At 43.1% G+C, this 23082-nt stretch overlaps 1 protein-coding gene across 4 annotated transcripts in view; it reads right to left on the bottom strand.

Moving 5' to 3' along the window:
- Positions 1 to 11485: 11485 nt before the first annotated feature.
- Positions 11486 to 23082, bottom strand: part of Arfip1 (ADP ribosylation factor interacting protein 1) — a 90157-nt gene continuing 78560 nt past the window's right edge. For all 4 annotated transcript variants that reach the window (XM_021158821.2, XM_021158822.2, XM_029475197.1 and 1 more), the window contains one exon: positions 11486 to 13295. In XM_021158821.2, coding sequence (XP_021014480.1) covers positions 13140 to 13295 — 156 coding nt within the window. In that variant the 3' untranslated portion in view covers positions 11486 to 13139. The remainder of the gene's footprint in view (positions 13296 to 23082) is intronic.

Raw genomic sequence — 23082 nt, forward strand, 5'->3', positions numbered from 1 at the left:
TGGCAATCACACTGCGGAATGTGGCTATCAGTCTGGATGCAAACTTGACTTAAACACTTACTGGAAAAAATGCAAATGTCATAGTCTTATAATATTCCATACACGTTTTTGAGGTTCCCCCCTTTTTGTTTCAATTATTCATAAGGCACGAGTGTGTGTGTGTATGTGTGTGTGCGCGCGTGTATACGTGTAGTGTGTGCTTGTAATAGTGAGAAGACCATTTCAGAGCCAGTTTTCTCCTTCTGCCCCGTGGGTTCTAGGGATGGAACTTGAGTCACAGGCTTGGCAGTAAGCACCTTTAGCCACTAAGTCGTGTTCCACTGGACTGGCAAAATGACAATTTATTTTCCCAGGCTACAGAATTTAAATAGTAAGTTGCCTTTATATTTAAGTAAACATCAGGCTCTGATCCTTAAGAGGGTAGAACTTTTTTTGGTCCAATGCTAAGTAACGATTTCCAAATGCATTCTATAGCAAGTGCTTTTTCTGTTAATATCCATGGCAGCCATCAACATCTCCCCTGAGGCTGTGTGGGTACTTGTCAGTAACTGTGGCCGTTTTTTTTTTTTTTTTTTTGAGGTAAGGGTCAAGAGATTAAAAATAACTCTTACCCAACATAGGTATGGGGTAATAAGATATCTGAGTACCCTTGTTCCTGCCTGCCTGCCAAGCAAATTTTCCACTTTGCCCCTTCAGGTGTGTGTGTGTATGAGAGAGAGAGAGAGAGAGAGAGAGAGAGAGAGAGAGAGAGAGAGAGAGAGAGAGAGAGAGTGAGTTCTGGAAGTTGAGCACAGAGGAAGAGACAAAAGGAGAGGGAGACAGCATTATACTTTGAATTTCCTCAGAAAGTCTTCACCATACCTACTGTTTAGTTTACCCCCAGTTCAGGGTTTAGAATACCCTGGCTGAGACAACAACATTCCAACTTGGAACAGAACACATGAAGGTGAAATATGCTCTAACAGCCCAGAACTTCTTTCCTTCTCCAAAACAAGTGCGAGGGCCTGGATGAAAGTTAGAATGGTCAGGTGCCTGTTTATTTTGCTACTGGCTTTAGCTTTTCAAGTTGTTTACCCTTCCAAGAAGCTAGAGGAACAAATAGAGTAATTTGAAGCCATAACTCTAATCGTATAAGCAGTTCCCAAACAAACCAAGGAATCAGCAATTGTGTGTGTGTGTGTGTGTGTGTTTTCCTGTGGGAATGCTATGTGAAGACTTTGTAGGAGGTACAAAGGTAGGAGAAAGGACTTAGTAACTTGTTGACTTAGTAACTTGTAAAAGAAAGAAAAAAAACCCAGCCCCCTTGTGCCCCTGGGAGTCTAGAGTATACTCAGTTTGAGGAAGGCTTGGGAGGGAATGCTTTTGCAGTTAATAAGCAGGTTTAATAATCATACTTAGGCTCCGATAGGCAATACTAAGGCCAGCCCACAATAATAACACGTTTTGTTTTGGCTTGGCTTGCTTCGGGCAGTGTTTGCAACGGACCCCAAGGCTCCAGGCAGCCTAGGCCCCAACCAGAATCCTCATAGAGAAGCAGCTATCACCATTTTCCTGAGCAAGGACAGAGGGTGTTCTGTTTCGGATATCATTGGTCAAGGTTAGCTTGACACCGGATACAGAACGCAATGCTGTCAAATGCTCAGCACTGCAACCAGCTCGTGTTTACAGACTTCACATGTTTCCATTTGCCTGAGTCGGGTCAGGCAAATGGCGGAAGGGAGCTGGGTCTGTTGGGATTAGAGCTATGAGTTATCGTTCATCCTTTCTTACTTGGCCCCCTTCTGAAGAAAGGGGTTACTAAAATACTTGACAATCAGTAGCTTAGGATGAATGGCGAACATTTCCTCAAGCTCCTAGATCTCTTTTATGTAGTGTTTTCTACATACAATCAACTTGAGTGCGGTAGCTATTAAACTGGTTATTAGCCAATACAGTAAAACTCATCCACACAACGGACTCTGCCGGTGAGGACCGCTCCGGCCTGGGCTACAGAGAAGACCGCACAAGTTCACACTCCATACGCTCTGGCCCTGTGTGGAAGGCACGGGTACTTAGGGTTTTGAATGGCCACACTTTCCATAGGGTGACTGGACACAGTTACTCTGAGTGTCTTCTTTAAAAGAGGGAGGGCAACGGATTTAGGACAAGCATATCTACACACAAATTAGTTTTATTTTTATGCTGGAAATGACAATACACACACACATGGAGAGCGATTTCTCTTCCTAGAAAAACTGCAAGCTACTGTGAATTCCTACTTAACCAAAATTTGGGATCATATACATTTACAGCTTTAAAGGGCATCTAAGGAGAGCAGAGAACAGTGGTAGGCGTCCACACACCGCCACCCCTGGCCCACATTTCCCACCATGAGGATCTGTGGTTTCCAACTCAACCCTTCTTTCCTTTGTAAGCACCATGGCTTCTGTCTGGAAGGACACCAGTTTCTGAGAGTGGCTGTTTTGTCTACCGCCAATATGTAGGTCTCACCTAAAGGAGCTCACGGGGAACAGGGACCCTGGGTTCTCCATGCTCGTGGTCCAGGGTCTGTAGACCTGCCTGGTGGCTCATGGTCCCTTGCTGTGTGTAGAGGTGGGGTAAATGCATCTAAATGAATCAGCTGGGAAGCTGGAGCCGGGACTGGGCATGGAGGGGAATGGTGCTGAGGAGGTTCTGACTCACCACAGATTTTATTAGCATCTAGACTTTTAATAAAAGTCACACGCTTTTAGCCAAAGCTGTTGAGAAGACCAACAAGGACTTTTATTTAAAAACCTCGATATTTTTGGATGTGTCTCCTATCATGAAAAGCCAGTTTCTTCTGCATTGAGCTGCAATAAAGGGCATATCTTTCAGAGCTGTTTTCGGGCTCCAGAAAGCCATTTGGATTGCTCCTATGGTCTACCTGGGTCACCCCGAAATAGTCATGTTCCCTAGTCCACGTGCCTGCATTTATGATCTACACTCTTTGCCAGCTGGGTGTTCATTTCTTTTCCTTATAAAAGGAAGCACTTGGCCCAGCCTATAGATGGAAAGTGAGGAGAGCCGCAAACAGCAAGGTCTTCTAACAGCCCAACCCTAGGGCTATGGGGAGCTGGTCAGGCAGAAGGAGAAGAGAGGCAGTCTTCAAGATGCCTGGAGGCCTGTGCTCTAGAAAGTGGTTACAACAGGATAGTATGTGCCCACTCATGCAGTAGATACAAGGCCACCCCAAATCAGTGCACCTAACAGGACCCAAGACAACAGCTAACTGGTCTGTGCATTATTCTCATCTCCATATTAACTTTGCAAAGCTGCCTGCTGTCATCATGCATCTGACACCATGGCAAGCACATGGAACCAACTCCTGTTACAAGCCCGAGAGGGTGAGTAGACCCTATTCCAGGAAAATCCCCATCTATTCCCAGGATATCCCACCATAGAACACCCAGAATCCTTCCCTTGCTTCAGTTTGACCCCCTCCCCCCAGTCCTTCTTGTGTGTACTTACACTCTGTAAGAAAGTTTTGCCTAGTCTCATTTCTGCATTCCTTCTCTGCTGATAAGAACCTAAAAACTCGATGAAGATGAGCCCATCTGTTCTGTCCCCGAGAGATCCCTAGCCATAATCTGCTGGTGAGAATGGCACTGGGCAAAACCGAATCAAGCCTGTAAGCATTCTATGTTGTGTGGATGGGTAGTGGGGGTGGGTATTAAAGCTTCAAAGCCTACAAAGGGGTTATTGTGCTCTGAAGTTGATTGATGTAAGGTTTAGTTGGGCAGCGAGGATGGGATTGTGTTCACAGATCATGTTGCAATATACACCACCACCACCACCACCACCACTACCACCACCACCAGCAGCAGCCCCCTCTACAGCCACAAGCTCAGAACTGAGACTGCCTATCTGGCTAGCTAGCAGCTTCCATACTGAACCATAAATACGCTCTCTGAATTGGTCCTTCTCTTCCCTGCAACCACCCAGTGACACCAGTGGGTCTTCAGTCACCCGAGGCCAGAGGCCTCAGTAATAGGAATCCTTTTGGCTGAGAACCCCATGTATCGACATGCAAGCCACATTTGTTAATATGGAGATTACAAAACGTTCACAACAGCTCTTGTCTTCCACAGGCCTTCACGGTACGGAGGGAGCCATCGGAGAGATGCAAGCTCTTTGAAGCAGGATATAAAAACATGAAGGCAACAGTCAGGCATCCTAACATTTTATGGTGAACTGAAGAAACGTAGGCTTGCACAGGCTGGTAAACATTTCAGAAGACATGCCGGTGCTTGACCCAAAACAAGGCAGCTCACAGGTGGACTGAAAAACAACACAAGCTCCCTCACGAGGCTTGGGAAGGAGGGTGATGGAGATGGTTTTTGTGTTTGTTTTCAGGTGGAATAAAAACAAAAACAAAAACATAGCAAAGAGGTTGAGGACCAAAGCATTTCATGTGGAACCTCTCCTGTTTTAGTTACACCTGAGAGAGGACAGGACTCCTGACTTCAACTGAAGACAACTAAGTATGTCCTTGGGAAGAAGAAAGCTGTCTGGCTCTTTACAGCTTGGAACCAAACTGCTTCCACAAGTCCGGCATAAGGCTGCAAAGAAGACAAGAGAGGAGGAAAATATTGTAATAATGAAATGTCAGCAGATTAATAATCATGAATGCTTCCTTAGTCGGGTGAGCCCAATTCACCACCAGTGAGCAGGAATTCACAATAAAGAATGAGCTCTAAGAACTGAATAGGCAGAGTTCTTCCTAGAATAAACCAAGGTCATTGTGGAGGTCGCTGGCAAGGAAGTCTGAAGTGGCCTGGACTGGAATGGCTTGTGTTGAAGGGAAAAAGGACTTGTTTTCATTGCTCTGCTCATGGGCACAAACAGTGACTCTGAAGTCTCGAAAACCCCAGCCCAGCACAACAGCCCATTATGTCACTGCGGTTTTGTTTTAAAAGGACAAAGAGGCAAGTTAGGACCCGAGCCTGCCGCCAGCCTTAGCGTGGCACTTTCCCTCTTCTTGTGAGCTTAGGCATCATCTCTGTGCACCAAGACTTTGTTTTTCTTTTGTCATATTAAGAGCTGCTCATCTTATTATTTCTAACTAATTTCTCTTATTTTACAGCTGGCTCAACGGGAGAACACTGACTAAAAGTCACGAAGAAAATCCTGTCTTTTTGAAAAGTAGAGACTCAGAGATGAGTGTGGTGGGGATGCTGTCCTGGTGTCAAATCCAGACGAGCAGCGTCACCACGCCTCACTAGCAGACCTGTGGATTATGTTTTTTTATAAACTCACACACAGGAAATCTTAACAAGAGTGGGAGTCTGTCCTCCAAGGAGAGCCTGCTGGCATCCGATTCAGGAACCATGTGGTCCTCTTCAGGGTGTTGGTGGGAGCAGACGATGAAGGTCAGCAAATACTCAGGACTGTTTAAACTCACACACGAACAGATCCTGTGATAAAGCAGTGGCTCTATAGCAACCATCGCCATGGCTAGACCTCGGTGCCCAAACACTGCCTGGGTTTCTGTGGCTTCCTTTCTGACTATGAGCTGGCTAGGCCATCTGGGGCTGGAGTAATGTTCCCCGTCTTAGCTGGGAGAGGACTGGTGGCAGAGGGGACTGTGAGAACACACACAGCTAGGATTTATCTTTATACAGTCAGGCTACTTTATTAGTTTATTAGTGTGAATTAGGGAAAACCTGGCTACCTCAAAAAAGTACCTTTTTAGATTTAGAAAAATAATTTTTAGGCAGTCAGTTAGACTGTAAGCAACTAGAAGGCACAGAAATGTACGATACTATATGCTTGTTCATGAGCAGAGAGCACACAATTGAGACAGGAGGAACCATCCTGACTCAGCTAAAATAAAGCTAGCTTTGTTTAGGGCTTAATTCCCTTGAACTTTGGAAGAGCTAGTTACAGAAGAGCCAAGGAGAGGGATAGGGGTGCCTGGCTTAGGGAATGTGTTTCCGAGCCTCAGTCTCATTGCCTGGACACATTCTGTGCCTTCGCTGGCTGCTGCTGTCATCTCTGTTCTTTTCACATGCTGCGATAGGGGTTTTACATTCTAAAATCTTTATGCATGGAGCAAGAAGTGTCATTGACTATATTTAAAAAAGAAAAAAAAAAAGCCCACTGCCACCCTAGTGGGAGAAGAAAGACTTGACAGAATCCTATTGCCTTTCTAGACCAGATTGCCACTGGAAAATTAATATTAGGATAATTTTAACAAAAGTTGATGACTACTATCAAACCCCACACATACACCACCCATCTGCCTCACCAGTAGCATTTTGCCATTATTTAAGAAACCTTTCCCTGTGGGACATGGAAGGGCATCCCTTTAAATTTAGCACTCAGAAGGCAGACACACACACACACACACACACACGGCTTTCCAGTGTAGTCAGAAATCATTTAGAGGGAGACTAAACGTGGGTAGTGAGTGGGCTGCCTAGATAGCCCAGCAGGTAAGAGCATTGCTGCCAAGCCTGGTGACCTGAGTTTGAGTCCTGGAACCTACGTGACAGGAGAACTGACTCTTGCAAGTTGCCCACTGTCCTCCACTCATGCTGTGACATTGATCTGTCCACACAAAATAAGTCAATGTACAGAACAATTTTAGGTGAGGAGGCATATATAATTTTCCTTGAGATTTCTATTCCCTGTTTCAAACCGTCACTATTCCACATCTCTTTTTAGGTAGCTCACTGGACCATTTATCACCTCTCCCTACCTCACTGCTTGCTGACCTCTCTATGAAACAAGCAAGCGACTTTTTTCTTTTTGGCACTGTGAGAGTCTGTAGTTGCTTCGGTGGCCACTTCAGGCACCAAAGCTCTAGTTCAGCGTGAATGTGGCACGGCTTACTTTCGTGTTTGTCTCTGCTGACTAGGTCCATGATTTATACAAACATGTGTGCACCCAAGCCAGATGCAGAGCAATACGAAAATCTGTTACAGAAAGTCACCTTTAAAACCAGCCAATGTTTTTAATTGTGTGTGTGGTCGAGGCTGATGTCTGATGTCTCCTCTTGGTAGCTCTCCGCCTAGGTTTCCGAGAGGCTTTCACTGAGCCCAGAGCTCATCTCAGTCTCCATTCCCCAGTACTCAGGTGTTATAGGCAAAGGGCTCCAGGGCTGGCTTTTTTTTTTTTTTTTGGTGGGGGAGCTGGGAATGTGGACTCAGGACCTCCCACTTGCACCGGAAGCGCTTTCTGACTGAGCATTTCCCTAACTCCCTAAGGGGGCGGCTCAGTCCTCTTAGACCTGTTTCTTTCTGGTTTGTTTTGCATACAGGGTTTCTTTGTTTGGCTCTGGCTGTCCAGGAGCTCACTCTGTAGACCAGGCTGGCCTCAAACACAGGAATCCGCCTGCCTCTGCCTCCCAAGTGCTGGGATTAGTGTGTACCATCACTGCCTGGCTCTTAGGCCTTTCTTGTGACTCAACAATTCACGGTCATCTAAACAGACCTAAGTTCAAGTCTTTAACAGAAGACTGAAAGGCATGCTGGGACCAAGCAGAAGTTTTAAGTGCTTTTATTTTTGTGGTCAGTCTCACAAACGTCACCCAATTTCCCAGCTCCAACAGCATATTAGTAAACTAACTGCGGTGGTGTCAGGGTTCTCAGACTGGACCTAATTTCCCTTCCCTGTGCGGGGAAACCACAGAGTAACCAACAGTTCTTCTTTATTATGCACAGCCCTGAAGAGCAGCCTTTGTTTCTAGTCCTTCTGGGTGGACCACGTGGCAGTTTATCATGAAGAACCATTTATGCAAGGAAACCTGCTGGGCAGGAACCCTTTAAGTGCGAACACAGAATTTAGTGAAAGTAGTTTGCATTTTCTATTTTAATAACAGCTCCTGTGACACTGTAATAATAGTTAAGATTGCATAGCCTCAGAAAAGCTTGGAATGAATGCAAAAGTAACGATAGCTTTGATCAGAAAACAGAATTCACAACTAGAAAGCTCTAGAGCAACATAGAAATTTGTAATAAAAAAAACAATCAGAGATATATTTATATATTTTTTATTCACGTGTATGAGTTGTGCTCCATAGTCTATGTCAACGACACACAAACTAGAGTTATCTGAACTGATGAGCCCACAGTTGAGAAAATGTCTCCTAATATCCAGCAGTAAGGCATTTTCTTAATCAGTGATTGGGGGCAGCACACTGTCGGTGGGCCAATCCTTGGGCTTGTGGTCCTGGGTTAAGAAAGCAAGTTGAGCAAGCTGGTTAAGCAGCAGCCCTGCACGGCCTCTGCATCATCTCCTGCCGTCAGGTTCCTGCCCTGGTTTCCATCATTGATGAACAGCAATGATATGAAAGGATAAACCAAATTAACTCTTTCATCCCCAACTTGCTTTCTGGTCATGGTGCTTCACTGCAGCAACAGACACCCTCACTAAGACAGGAGTGCATCGGTGTCCATTACACTTATGTGGGTGCCCTTGGAAGCCAAAAAAAAAAAAAAAAAAAAAAAAAAAAAGGAGTTGGAGCCCCTAGAACTAGCATGGACAGTTTACAAGTACCTGAGATGGATGCTGGGAACCGAATTCAGGTCTTCTGGAAGAGCAGCGCTCTTACCTGCTGGGCTCGCTCCAGTCCCTTACCTCACTGTCTGTCTGTCTGTCTGTCTGTCTGTCTGTCTGTCTGTCTGTCTATAAGAGCATACACCTGTGTGGAAGTCAAAGCACAAGTTGCAGGAGTCCCCTTCCACCATGCATGTGGTGGTCTGAATAGGTTTGGCCCCAGAGACTCATGTGTTTAAGTGCTTGGTCCTCAGGAAGTGGCACTATTAGGAGGTGTGGCTTTGTTGGAGTAAGTGTGACCTTGTTTGAGGAACTGTGTCACTGCAGGGTCAGCTTTGAGGTCTCTTTGCTCAAGCTTGCCCAGTGAGGCACACAGAATCCTTCTACTGCCTGTGGATCAAGATGTAGAACTCTTGGCTCCTCCAGCACCACTGTCTGCCTGCATGCTGCCATGCTGATAATGGACTGAGCCTCAAACTGTAAGCCAGCCTCAAATGAAATGTTTTCCTTTGTAAGAGTGGCCATGCTTATGTCGTTTCTTCACAGCAATAAAACCCACTCTCTGAACTCTGGTCATCAGGCTTGGCAGCAAGTACCTTTTCTAGAGGAGCCATCTTCCCCCGTGCTAGACTGTGCCATGTTAGGATGCTTAAGTTTAAAAACTGCTGTTTGGGGGCCGAGGAGATGGCTCAGCCTTTAAAAGCACTTGGTGCTCTTCCAGAGGACTTGGCTCCCAGCACCCACACGATGGCCCACAACCACCCCTTACATCCATGGGACACATACCTTTTCCTGAACCCTGGGGCCACCAGGCACACACTTAGTGCACAGATACACATGTAAATAAAACACTCATATCACTAAATAACTAAATCTAAAAAAAAAAAAAAAACATTAAAAATTAAATGCTGTTTGACATTGGGCTTGCTCATGATCCCTGCACTAGAGAAGCAGAAGCAGGAGGCTGAGTTCAAAACCATCCTTGACTACACAGCAGGTTCAAGTAGGGCCTCACAAGCCCCCACCCCAAAACACCAGAAAGTAAAAATAACACCTACAACAAAACAGCTGTTTGCAGTCGCATGCAAAGGAGTAGTAGAGATTAGTAGGACAGCATTTCCCACAATTTCTGAAATGTCTCTTTATACTACACACCTACACAAAGCTGGGTTCTTGGTGTTACTGATTAGAAAATTACTATCGTGCTCAGCTCTGAGAAATGAAGCTGCCGCTCTGTAGCACTGGATAGTGTGCTTTTCTGTTTGTTACCACTAAGCAAGTGCATCCATATCGTTACCATGCCAATCTGTACCCGTCTCCAATAAACTGTAAAGTTAGATGTAGACCAAAGAATTGTTTTAAATTAGATGTCATAATTTATCTGTTAATGTTTGGTTTGTATCCTTATTTTATCTGCCTACATACTTGGGCCCATCAGTCTCTCAGGTAAAGTCAATGTGGTTTGCCCACATTTGCAGGGGTCGGGGGAGGCAATGTGGGGAGTGACCTTAAAGTCATTTAGACTTAACCAGACTGTTCCTGCAAGTCTGGGGACCTTTTCAGACTCTGATTTAAAAGAACAGGGGCCAGAGAGGTGGCATAGTGTGTACCGGAAGCCTCAGCACTCAGCCTGACCCGGGAGCAGAGACAGAAGAACCAGCTGAAAGCTCTCTGGCTATCGGGTGCACAGAATTTAGCAAACCAGTTTCTTCAATGTATGTTTTTCTAGAATAACTTCTACTTCAATGTAAGAAAAGCCATGTCTCCCAGCCCACTGTCCTGAGGCACATTTCCAAAGTCCTCAGATTTCGTTTATCCTTTATCTATCTTCTGGACAGCAGCTCCCTTGTCAACTACAACACCACAAAGTGACTCCGCTGACTCAAGAATCATTTTACTACTGACATTTTTACTTTAAAAATATGCTCAGTGCCAGTGCCTAGCAAACACAGAAGTGGATGCTCACAGTCAGCTACTGGATGGAGCACAAGGCCCCCAAAGGAGGAGCTAGAGAAAGTACCCAAGGAGTTAAAGGGGTCTGCAACCCTATAGGTGGAACAACAATATGAACTAACCAGTACCCCAGAGCTCCTGTCTCTAGCTGCATATGTATCAGAAGATGGCCTAGTCGGCCATCATTGGGAAAAGAGTCCCCTTGGTCTTGTGAACTTTATATGCCCCAGTACAGGGGAATGCCAGAGCCAAAAAGTGGGAGTGGGTGGGTTGGGGAGCAGGGTGGGAGGAGGGTATAGGGAACTTTCAGAATAGCATTTGAAATGTAAATGAAGAAAATACCTAGTAAAAAAAATTAAAAGGAAAAAAATCTGCTTAGTTCCTACAGATGCTTCTGGAAATGGGCACATCTTACTCCTGAAGACAAGCCTGCAGTCTAGAACCATCTTTAAAGTGTGCATGCATTCTGATGGCCTGTCTTCTCTTCTACGAACAGAGCCTAAGAATAACAGAGCTGGCTAAGGAATATTTACACCCGAGTTTATCGTACTAATAGTCCAGCAACTTAGACACCTAACTTCAGGTCTGTCAGGTGACTTCCTGAAGATGGCAAGGGAGTCCCTAGAGTCCCCTTGCTGAACCTTTATTCTGCTACAGTAGCTAGGAACTGCCTCTGAAACAAACTGAACAAACCACTGTACAGTATGAAGTTGCACTTCTTCTGCCTATGTGCTCACTATTCAGAAATCACTGTTATTTTTACTTTTGTGAAAAAAATTCATCAATCCAGGAGTCTATGAATATTTAGCTCCTCCGCTACAATGTTGCTGAACTTCGGTGAGGCTGCATGTGCTCAGGTCCTGAGAGATTCAGGCTGAGGAGAAGAACTCAGAGTTGGGCAGAGTAACAGAAGCACCTTTTTCTCCCACTAAATGAAGATCAGAAAAGCACATCCTCTCAAGTTCCAAATAGTTACTTCTTATTTAAAATTTACAAGGCCAGGGCCACTGGATTCTGCAGCAGACACTTTAATAAGAAGACAGAATTCACACCAGAGGCACACTCTGGGGAATGTAAATACCATCACAAGTTACTCTGCTGGGAGAATAGAGTGAAGCTCTCTCAGAGCACACATACACAGGAGGGAATGATTTAAAATAGGCTCATGACTTACAATCACATTATACTGTATTAAGCACTCAAAACAGGCATATTAATAAAAAAGGCCAGCTAAAGGCAGTTGGCCATATGTAACACATCATACAGTCTACATAGTTCACGGAGAACAGTAATTTTAAGTACTTCATTTCAACACAATAGAAATAACAGGTAAAGTGGGATCTCTGAAAATACTCATTTCTATGTATGACAAAATCAAGGGACCTTTGCATTTAAACAAGATCACATCGCTGAGGAACCACACAGTAGACAAGCCAACCACATACACAGGACCACAGTGCTGCACAAGTAACCAACCCAGCACTGGATTTTCTGTCCTACGACCTCAACACACTTTACACAACCTTTTCATTACCCAAGGGGGGAAAACTCTCCCATCACCCCCTTCTTCAAGAGGACTCAAGAGAAACAAAATATAAAATTCAAAGGTTGGTTTCGCCATCCACCTCAAGTGTGGTTTTATGAGGACAAAATATCCCAGCGTTACAGATGAATCAAATGTTATTCATAGGGGTTTCCTCATGTATGTACAATGGTTGGGCAAGAATTACTGCATCGGAGAAGGCACATATCTGTGATTTAAGGCTTAACTGGTATAGTCACGCACGGAAGCCAATGAACACAGTCTGGAAATTCTCTTCTATCAAAAGGGAATTTACTCCCAAACTAGCTTTCTAATCTATAAATTTCTGCTCTAGAAACTGCTAATAATTTCCATTTCTATGTCCACATGTTAAAAAAAACCAAAACAAAATAACAAAACCTATCCATCCCTCTTAAGCAGATTTCATTATAAATCAAAACTGCTAGCACAACTGTCAAATTCATAAGTTTAAACACATCATAAAAATATGACTGTGTGATTCCCGGACCTTTATAAATATCTAAACAAAATTACAGTGTTACAGATTAATTTTTAAAGTGTATCTGCAACAAGCTATGGGCCAGTCAGTCATTTATTCGGCTGCCCCTTGTGTGACACTGCAGGACATCATAAAACTTACTCTGCAAAATAGCTTCTTTTTTCTTTAAGATAATACACAAACATGAACTTCTAAAAGATGTTGAATATATTCATATATAAAATATCTGACATTGATACAAATCATGTAAACCTCCCTTGGAAAACTATAGCTGGCCCTCATTTCTGGGACCAAAAAAGCCTTGAATTTTTATCTTGTCAGTGCAAATCTATATTAAATACTTCAACCTACAGAAATAGCCATAACCTTCACAATACAAAAAGGATTTCTCAAAAAGGAAAATTATTATGTTTAGAATTATAGAAATTATGTTTACATAAAAAATCACCTACCTTCCCATCAAATTTAACAGCTCAATTGTTATGTATGAAAAGGGAAAAATAAAAGCTATCTGTGCAAGGGCCACTACAATGGTGGTCACTCCACGGCCTCCCCAACACTACGTAACTCTTACTAGTTCATTAGTTGTTTAACAATACACTGTTCCTTCTTGTCCAGGGGAGTTTACTGTTCTTCGAGCCAAGATGGAGCGTCCACTCCAGGGGTTTTCAATTTGACATGGAACTGCTTAAGTGTCAGTTCAAGCTGCTTCTGATTCCCAGCAAAGTAGGCAGCAACTGCGCTGTGGAAAAGGACCAGTTGATTGCGTAGCACTTTCACCTGTGGACAGGGCAGAGGGACAGGCTGAGCGTTATACCACAGGCGGCATACCAGACAGGGAGATTTACTACATCCCTAACTTACGTGTCTCCCAAAGAACCACTCTAATAGAATGACAATGTTCACAAATACCAAGTACACAATGTCTGCTCAGTGACCTTTTCATTTCCTAAAGGGGACAGGTCAACTTGGGATGTTTTGGTTTTGCATTTTTAGGAACTTGCATTTGGCTAAGAAAATACTCTACCAATGAGAGCTAATACCCAGTCCTGTTAATCATTTCCAAACAACATTTTTGAGAATATTAACAAAAAAATACCATCATATTTCCTTCTGGAATTAAGTATATTTAAACCATGTGAGGTATAGAAAGGGGAACATTATCTGCAGTTAGCATGCTGCAATACACCACCAGATGCATACCAGGCATAGGCAGCACTAAGGCGAAACTTTGCATAAACCTGGGTAGGCTGAATACTTTTAGATGCTGCATTTTTTTTTTTTTGAAAAAAATCAAACAGCAGCAAACATTGCCCAGAAAGTCAGTTCATTTAAACTCATATAACTCAGTTACTTCCAAGTACTTATTATTACTTACAGTGATACCAATAACACACCAATACTGTTTTTAGATTTACTTTTTACACACCCCCATGAAAATGAAAGGTAAACATTTAAAGAGTTTGATCACAGGCATATAAATAATTTAGTAAGAAGTTAATATCTACACCTGCAATGGGAAAAGACTGAGTAGTTACTTTACCAAGGGATATAGAGAGGCTAAGTAAGCACATGGAAATACTTCCCACTCTTTAGTTACTAGGAAAATCTACAGTAATCCCACACTGTGGCCCCGTCACTGCTAAAGATGCAGAGTGACTGAACTCCAGCACCGTTTGTGGAAATGAGAAATGGAAAAGTTTCTTAGCAGTTAAGCATATGACTAATGTGCAATCCAACCACTCCACTCCTAGATCTTTACCTAAGAGAATGCACGCCGAGGTGCACACAGGGATGCTCAGGCAGGCTGGGTTAGAGTTAGGGGCTGATTTACTTGTGATAGCTTCAAAAAAGAAACAACTCAAATATCAACCACAGTGATTAGACGTACTGGGGTATTCCCATAAGATGGATAATGTTCAACAACAGAAAGAAACAAGCAACTGATTACATGCAACATGGGTGAGCTGCAAGAAACCAATGTTCTGTGAAAGAAACCAGAAGAAAAGAGTGTGGGGTAGTTGACTGCATTTTATAAAGTTTACAAAGCACAGTTCCTTCTGCCTAAGGCTTTCCCAGCAGACCTTCCAAGGGCTCACAGTTACTCCACCTTGCTCTGCTATCACAAGTACTGCTCTACCTATGTTTCTGCACTTCTATTTTGGATGATTCTTGAACTACATAGCAAATAAGGGACCACTGTATTTTGATCATGAAAGTCCAATTTCTACAAAGAAGTTTTAACTGGTCACTTTACTGCTGTTTGGGCCACAAGTATATTTCCTGAAATTTATCTCCTAATACTTTTCAATGAAAGAGAACAGAAGAAGATGAACTTTAATTCATGTACTGAACCTGTAAAGAACTGTAACTAGCTAACCTACAATGTCACACAGGTCAGCTTCTCTCCCCGGCCTTGGAGGTGGCAACAAACTGCACACACACACACGCACACACACACACACACACACACACACACACACACACACACACACACAGAGAGAGAGAGAGAGAGAGAGAGAGAGAGAGAGAGAGAGAGAGGTCGAGTGCTGAAGAAAAGCTGGCAGCTCACAAAGTTCTGACTGGAGCATCTATTGTGCTTAAAGCAACCCCCATCCCACAGTGAACATAAGCCATGCGACACACAGATAGGCTTTTTTGGGCTAAATTCTAGTTGTGTTTTCACAACAAAACAATATGATACCCACAGCCACAAAAGCAGTCTCCAGCCATGAGGAGGCTGATGTGTAAAAGCCATCTAAAGAAAGCACCTGGCTGTCCTTGCTGAAGATAACCTCCATGCAAAGCTTTGACACTACAATGGGAAGGCAACACAAGCAAACAGCCTTGCAAACAGTAACCCAGTATAAACTTCCATCCTCACTTCACCACAAACCACTGTTTCCCCCAACACAGCTTTAATGTTATCTTATGCCAAAACAGGTCACTCATGTGTCTGTCAATACTGAGTATGATAACTGAGACATGTGTTTAGTGTTCGTAGTAATGTCTTAAAAATCAGACATAAATTAAAATAAGAACATTAAAACACTAATTCATTAATTTCAAAACATTAGTAAATCAAAGTAAATCCTCAATACACTTACTGATTTTAAAAGAGGATAGTTTGATTCTCTGCTTCTTGCTAGCCATCCTGCATCATGTACACGTTCATATGATGGAGGGAGCCCATGCTGCTGTCCCTGATGTGCCACCCCTGCTCTGGTTATTAAATAAGAAGAGCTGGGCTGTGGAGATGGCTCGGTGGGAAGACTACTAGCTATGCGAGCATGAAGAGATGCACTCAAACCTTAGCAACTATATTAGAGGACAAGAGAGAGAAAAGAAAAGAAGCAAGCCGAGCACTGCATACACATCTGCAACCCAAATCCTGGGCAGTGAGGCAGGGGGATCACTGGGGTTTGTTGGGCACAGCCTCACTCCATGTCCAGTAAGAGATCCTTTCTTAAAGGAATAAACTTGAGAGCACACTGCAGGACACCCAAGGTCTTCCTGTGACCTCTGCATGCATGCATGGGCAGCCTCGCCCTACCCCAAGCATATAGAGAAACCATTATTAAATAAAAATTGTAATTAAGCAGTATTAGAAAAGCAGTTGCAAAACAATTTCAAAATAACTAAATTTTGCAAAAATCTTCTAAATTTTGCAAAAATCTTATTACAGGTTAAACAACCCAATTTGAAAAAACAAACAAACAAAAAAAACCCCAAATACTACAAAATCCATATCTTAAGTGTTGATTATGACACAGTGGAAAAGTCTCCCTCTAGACCTCATGTGTGGTCCAAATGCAGGACTATTGAAAGTGGCACATAGTACACCTTCAGGCTACGTGTGTAACGGTGTATATTTACGCATATTCTGTGCTTAGGACTAGATTTCTTCACCATAACAAATATTCCAAAATTCAAGAAACTCTGAAATCCAAAATACACTAGTCTAAGCAGATACTAAGAGACGATATCCACATGGTATGATATTTGTAACGCCTGTACTATAATAATACAGTAATTTAACACTATAGTGAGCTATTATTTCACTTAATAGTGTATTAAGTAAATCTATGAAATACATTTTGCATCATTGTACTTAACCCATTTTGTGGGGTGGGCACTGAGGACTGAACCCAAGGTCTTATGGGTTGTGAGGCACATGCTCTAACTGGGTCATGGCTCCAACCCCACAGAGAATCTTTTAAAGAAAAGAAACAGAAAGAAAATCAAGATTCACAGTTCAAAAAGCCAAGAAACGCCTAAGGCTAGACCTCCTGAGGACAGACTGGAGTGTGAGGAACCTGGAAATCACACTCCTGGATGGCTGCATGCTCTTTCACCTAGTATAGCAGCCAGCACTCACAAGACAGCAGACATTACAGAACACTTCTAAGCAAAAATTAGAGACAGACACTGGGGATAGGGCACGCCCAATAGCAGCGGTAGTGGGGCAAGAGCCTAGCACGAGGGTTGGAGCAAGCAAGAGAGAGTCTAAAGTTATAAGGACAACACTAAACCTGTGTGTGTGTGTGTGTGCGCACACACACATTGCTAAGGACAAAACCCAGAGCCTGTGTATGCTCAGCAAGCACTCTGTCCCTAAACTACATCCCTAGCCTCAACATTAAGCTCTCACAGGTCTTTCTGTACATATAAAGCAGAGAAAAGCTTTCTGAACTACTTTAGAAAACATTTTGTGGTTAAAGGGATACATAAAACAACAAAAGCAGAGACTTAACAAGAGTGAGAAGGGTAACTATTACAGGCAAAAAATGACAGCCAATTTGACAAAACTTTAAAACGTAACAGCAGAAAGAAAGAAATTGAAAATGAAATATACTAAAGCACAGTGTGCTCAGTTACAAAGAACCTTTATGAAGATCTGCTAGTGAACAGCCCAGATGAGATCTACACAGAGCCACCCCAGCTCCGTCTGTCAAGTGCCCTAAACTTAGTACCACACAATACTTAATTGTTAAAGGCAGAACAACCCACCAGCGACTGCTTAGAGATGACGCCTGTGGACAACCCTTTCTCTATCCCCCACAGCATTCTGGGATGATTAGCACCATGGGGGTCCTACAGTAAGTCCTAGGGTGTCAATAGCAAAGCTGTAAGACCACAAGCTTCATGCATGCCAGGTCTAAGAGCTATGCTATGCCTCAGCCTTACACACATCTTCCTATTCAGAGAATTAACAACAGGTGTCACCCAGTTAAGATATGTTATGATCTTAATAAATACAGTCATATTGTGAGGCACTTCAAAGTAATTACCTGGTCTCCCAGTAAGTCTAGGAAACAGGAGTTGCATTAAATCTACCCAAATTCCTGAGCAAAAGACTAGCGTAAGCACATGCAGACAGGTGCAACAGGCCATCCTGAAGAGGGGCTCAACTACTAGGACACCAAGTATGAACTTTTCTCCCACACCCTGCTATTTCAAAATCAACATTTGGTGTTTTCCTTGTCTGTCACTGAGCTTTGTAGGAAGCCACCAGAAGAAAAGGCAGATGTGAGCAGGCCCTCTCAGCCCGCCACTAGGTTCCTGAAGTATCACATCATCAGCTCACAGGCCTGTCAGGCCAAAGCAACTACGGGCAGAGAAGGTGGCACTGGGAAGGCAGTGAGAAGAAGACAACAGTGTGGGGAAGAGAGGGGAGGGGAGTGGAGGGGAGGGGAGGGGAGGGGAGGGGAGTGGAGTGGAGAGGAGGGGAGGTCCACGTCTTACTCATTTGATTCAATTAGGGAAGTGGGGGTAGAAAGCTAATAAGGCACTGCCTCGTTGATCTCCAAGAAACCAAGAGGTTTCTTGTGACCTCAGTTTCTTAAAAAACACAGAATTGTTCTTACATTATGCTTTTGTGCCCCTTCAGGGTATCAGATAGGAGTGAATTTACTTCAAATTATTCATCACAACTGGCTATTATTATTTGCTTATGTGCCTCTATGGAAAAATGTTTTGCCCCTTGTGGCTTGCCCTTATGATTGGACACTTTACTCATGTGACTCATCTTGACCTTCAGAGTATAAATTACCAGATGCTCTGAATAAAGCTGGCTATTGCATGAGACTTAAGTTTCCCTCACGTTACCAGTTCTATTCTTCCAGGGCCCACTGGTCCTAGAGCAGTAAGCACTCTCTATAACAACAAAATTGTGTATTACATAGATAAAAATATATACTATACAAAATCCTTGTAACAAGTGTTCTCCATTTACAGACTTCTCACAGAGCAGTGACCACTGACTAAATGCCGAGCACTTTAGATTCATTCTCGGAGTGTTTCTGTGAGGGTAATTAAAGCCAGTAGCAGTGACAATACAACCAAATGCTGTACTGAAGAAGGGTCTGGTGATATGGGGAGGGGACAGATGGGAAGGAAGAAATACGAAAGTTGTTAGGGAAATGAAGCCATGTATGTCATTCGCACGAACATCTGAGTTCTTAAAGCTAATTTTCAAAAGAAGCAAGGTGAGAGAGCAGCAATCTTCTAGAAGAGTTTGATGGCCATGGGCTTGAGAGCACTGGATACACTGAGGTCCAGAGACAGGCTACGGCAGACATTTCCCAGAAATGGTCCAGGAAACAGTGAACAGAATCGCTCTCACACCATGACTTCATTCCTGACCTGTACAGAATCAGTTCTAACCATTCAGGTGCTCCTGGATGCAGAAGGACAACAGTGTGTTGGGAGTGTAGGCGGGTATTACGGGCAGTTAACTCTTTAAAGGTCTCTATCAGACCACACTGCTCCCTGAGCTAGTGACAAAATAGAGACAAGAGTGTACAGAGTCACCCAGGGAGCAGAAAGCCTTGTGCTCTGGCATTTGGACACTGTGTAATATAGAACTGACTGAAAGCAAAGGCCCATTCACAGTCACCACTATTCACAAAACTGTTTTCTTAAATAGCAATGTATTATGGACATCATGGAAAACTAACTTTAAGAAAAATTATGAGTCTAAATTACAAAATTCTGATCTCATTTACTTAGGAGAAATGTTTTAATGAAATTTATAAATTCTTTTAAAAACTGCAAGCAGTAACATGCTCAGCTTTACTGAGCTGAGGAAGGGCTGGGCGAAGCTCATTCCGAGTACCTGCTTAGCATGTGTAAGCCCAGGGTTCAATGCAGTTCTACAAAAAGAAAAATCAGGATTTTTAGTTTAAGAGGACAGAAAACCAGAATGCTTTTTAAGTTTAAGATTTTTTAAAAATCCAATCACCCTTATCAAGTAGTTGTTTTGACCACACATAACAGAGCACAGACAAGTTCTGACAGGAGCAAAGTGCCAAGTTCTGACAGGAACCCAGGAAGCTCCCAAGAAGCAGAGTTCAAGTCAAACACTGCGATTATCTTGAGATTTTACTCTGAACTCTTCTCAAAATGTAACCAATCCAAGAGACAGAAACTATTAAGATTTAGTCCAGGACAGTAGTACCCCATTTCAAACCTCAAACTGACCTCTTATATATAACACAAAATTACAACATCTGGCAAAACAACTTGGAAGATGGTCAAGGCTAGCAGTATCAGTGAAATGTGGAGCTGAGAAGCCCACAGACACCACCACCATTTACAGAATAGTGCAGCACCATGGTTTAGAAGCACACACATTTGTAGGCAAATCCTCTTGAAAGTAGAAGACAGTTCTACTTATTACACTCCTCTACCGCATCCACCAGAAACCTGAAACTCCAACTCTACCCTGCACATAAACTGGCTACTTCTAACCAGGAAGAATCAGAAGACATGCATGCCTATGAAGTCCTAGCATTTAAGTAGTGGAGATAGGAGGAGAGTTAGAAACTCAAGGTAACTCTCATATACTGTGAGTTCAAGGCTAGCTAGCCTGGGCTACATGAGACACTGTCTCTAAAACCCAAACGCCAAATCCCTAAACCTACGAACCAAGCATCTGCACTAGAACACGTTACTCTGTTGGAAATATGAGTGCAAGTGGTAAGTAACCTGGTCAGCCTGGTGTGCCCGTCCTGCCACAGCTCAATGCCACCTCCACTCATCGTCTCACACTGCTCTAAGCAGTTCTGGGTAAGTCACATTTAGATAAGTCTAATTTCAAAATCAACCCTCAATTCACAGTTCTCTTTGCTCATAGGTCATGGACATTTTTGTCTGATTTCTGAAGGGAGGGGGAGGCAATACCACAACCACAAAACACTTCCCCTTTACTTGGATTTAGAAGAAAAAACAGTAATGTGGAAGGCATTTAACCACAAGCTGGAAACACTATCCATGAGCAAATAGCTTCTTCATCACATGACTCCTACTTTGCCCTGTAAGGATGAGGGGAGGTAACTCATGTGCTTACGTTAGCTCACTTTCTCTTCTTAGCACAGAACTGATCACCAGGCTTTAAAGCAAACCAGGGAATTACAGGCCCTCCCTGGCTGTGTTTGGAAAATAGAACTCTATTTTGAGACTAAATTTGGAGAAATGGTGAGGCATGTTTTTAAAAGGATATTCTAGCTGTATATATTCTCCTTTCTCCTTAGAAGAGAATTTAACTTGAAACATCTCTGTGTGTGTGCACAAAGACCAGCGCAAATGTGTAACACTCCCAGGACAAACCGTGGCAGTTACTTCTCACCTTACACCGTGTGGCTCTCCAGGATTAAATCTGTCGCCTGCTGAAACATCTCATTAGTCCAGTATTTGCTTTGACAAAGGAGGGACTGGTTTTTTTTGTTTGTTTGTTTCTGTGGCTTTTTAGGTGGAATGTCATCACCTTACTGTATCGCCCATGCTAGTCTAGAACTCATGATCCTCCTGCTTCAGCCTCTTGAGAAGCTGAGATTACAGTACACCTGGCTTAGGTAGAACATTTATATGGACTAAAAAATTTAATATGGCTGTGTGTGGTGGTACACACCTTTAATCCCAGCACCTGGGAGGCAGAGCAGGTGGCCTCTGAGTTCAAGGCCAGCCTGTTCTACAGATGAGTTCTAGAACAGCCATGGATACAAAGAGAAACCCCAGAATGTAAAACTCCCTCCTGGAGAGAGGCTCAGAAGGCTCCCAAGAAAGCTACAAGTATCTTAAGACACTAAACCTTACCACAGAAGAGTCTCTGTATCCATACTCATTCATAGTCATTGCTTTACCACTGACAACAGCGAAGAGATAAAGCACCAAGTGCCCATCAACAGATAAGGAAGATGTAGGACTTACATACAATGGAATTTTAGTCAGCTGTAAAAAAATTGGATCATGATATTTTTAGGAAAATGGATGAAAAACCATTAATCATTAGGTTAAGTAAAGCAAGACAGATTAAGAACGACAAATGCTGCATATTCTGTCTTCCTGGTGAGTGTAAAAAAGAAGTAAAAAGGAAAAGGGAGGGGAGGGGAGAAACATGACTGCTCCTAGGTATGGTGGAGGAAAAGGCTTATTATAGATATGTGGGAGAGCATAGCCAGAGGCAGGAACTTCTGGAAGAGTGCAGAGTATACAAGACCCTGAACAATGTGAGGAGAGGGGGAGGGGGAACAGAGGGGAACCAGGTACAGTAGCCAGGAGGACCAAAGGAATGAGAGTGGGTGATCAAAATGACATGGATAAAGGAATGTTCCCAGGATCCAAATGTAGGTAGATCACACACTTTTGTGCTCAGCATCACACACTAGGTGATCAAGAATGCTACCATTTTAGGCAAGAGTATAAACAACTATTGTTATATCAACCTCAGACTGGGAATAACTGATTTATTTATTTACAAGAATAACTGATTTTTTAAAATGTGAATTGTTCTTTTTGCCATTGAACTCTCTATCCAAAATCCAGCCTATCCTTCTCTGACCCCCACCATCTTTTAAGTTATTAAAATACAAACTAATGAAACAAATCTGCATTTGATGGTCATAGCTAATTAACAGTGTCTTAAGGTAAGAGCAATTTTATCTTTCTTAAAAACAAACCCCTACTTTTTAGATTTGTACCCTAAATGGTTTTATTGGATGATTTTGAACATTTAACCCTATCCCCAACATATGCATTAGCTTTAAATACCTGTCATTTGCCTTCTCTTTCCTAGTTCTGAGTTCTAGCATCCAGGGCCTCAAGCACACTGGACAAGCTCTCTACCATTAGCTACACTCCCAGCCTCAGATTAACCTTGAACCATGTATCTCACATTCTTGGTGGCCCCAGCACACAAGAACTGTTTAAAACAAATGAGCTGCTTGAGCTAATCTGCTTCTTTCTGTGTCAACAATAAGCACAGAAAGCCAGTCAGAGCCAGTGGTTCAAGCCAGTGAGTCAGTCTCGATGGCTGAGCAGATCCTGCAGTAGACCTCCACTGTGGGGAAGAGTGCACACATTGTGGTGAATGTCTGAACCATCATTGAATGTCAGGAAGGCTTAAAGGAGGGTTCGGTACCTATTTTCACAGACTGTGCAGAGCACCAAAGATGTTGGGGTTTGTTTTTTTTTACTAAAGTGGCCTATATTTTGCTTTGAGACTTGAAAGAACAAATGGCAGATAAACAAGTTGCTTTAGATCACAAAATACCTCAAACAACATTAT

The sequence above is a fragment of the Mus caroli genome, chromosome 3 (assembly GCF_900094665.2).
Source record: "Mus caroli chromosome 3, CAROLI_EIJ_v1.1, whole genome shotgun sequence".
Lineage (NCBI taxonomy): Eukaryota > Metazoa > Chordata > Mammalia > Rodentia > Muridae > Mus > Mus caroli.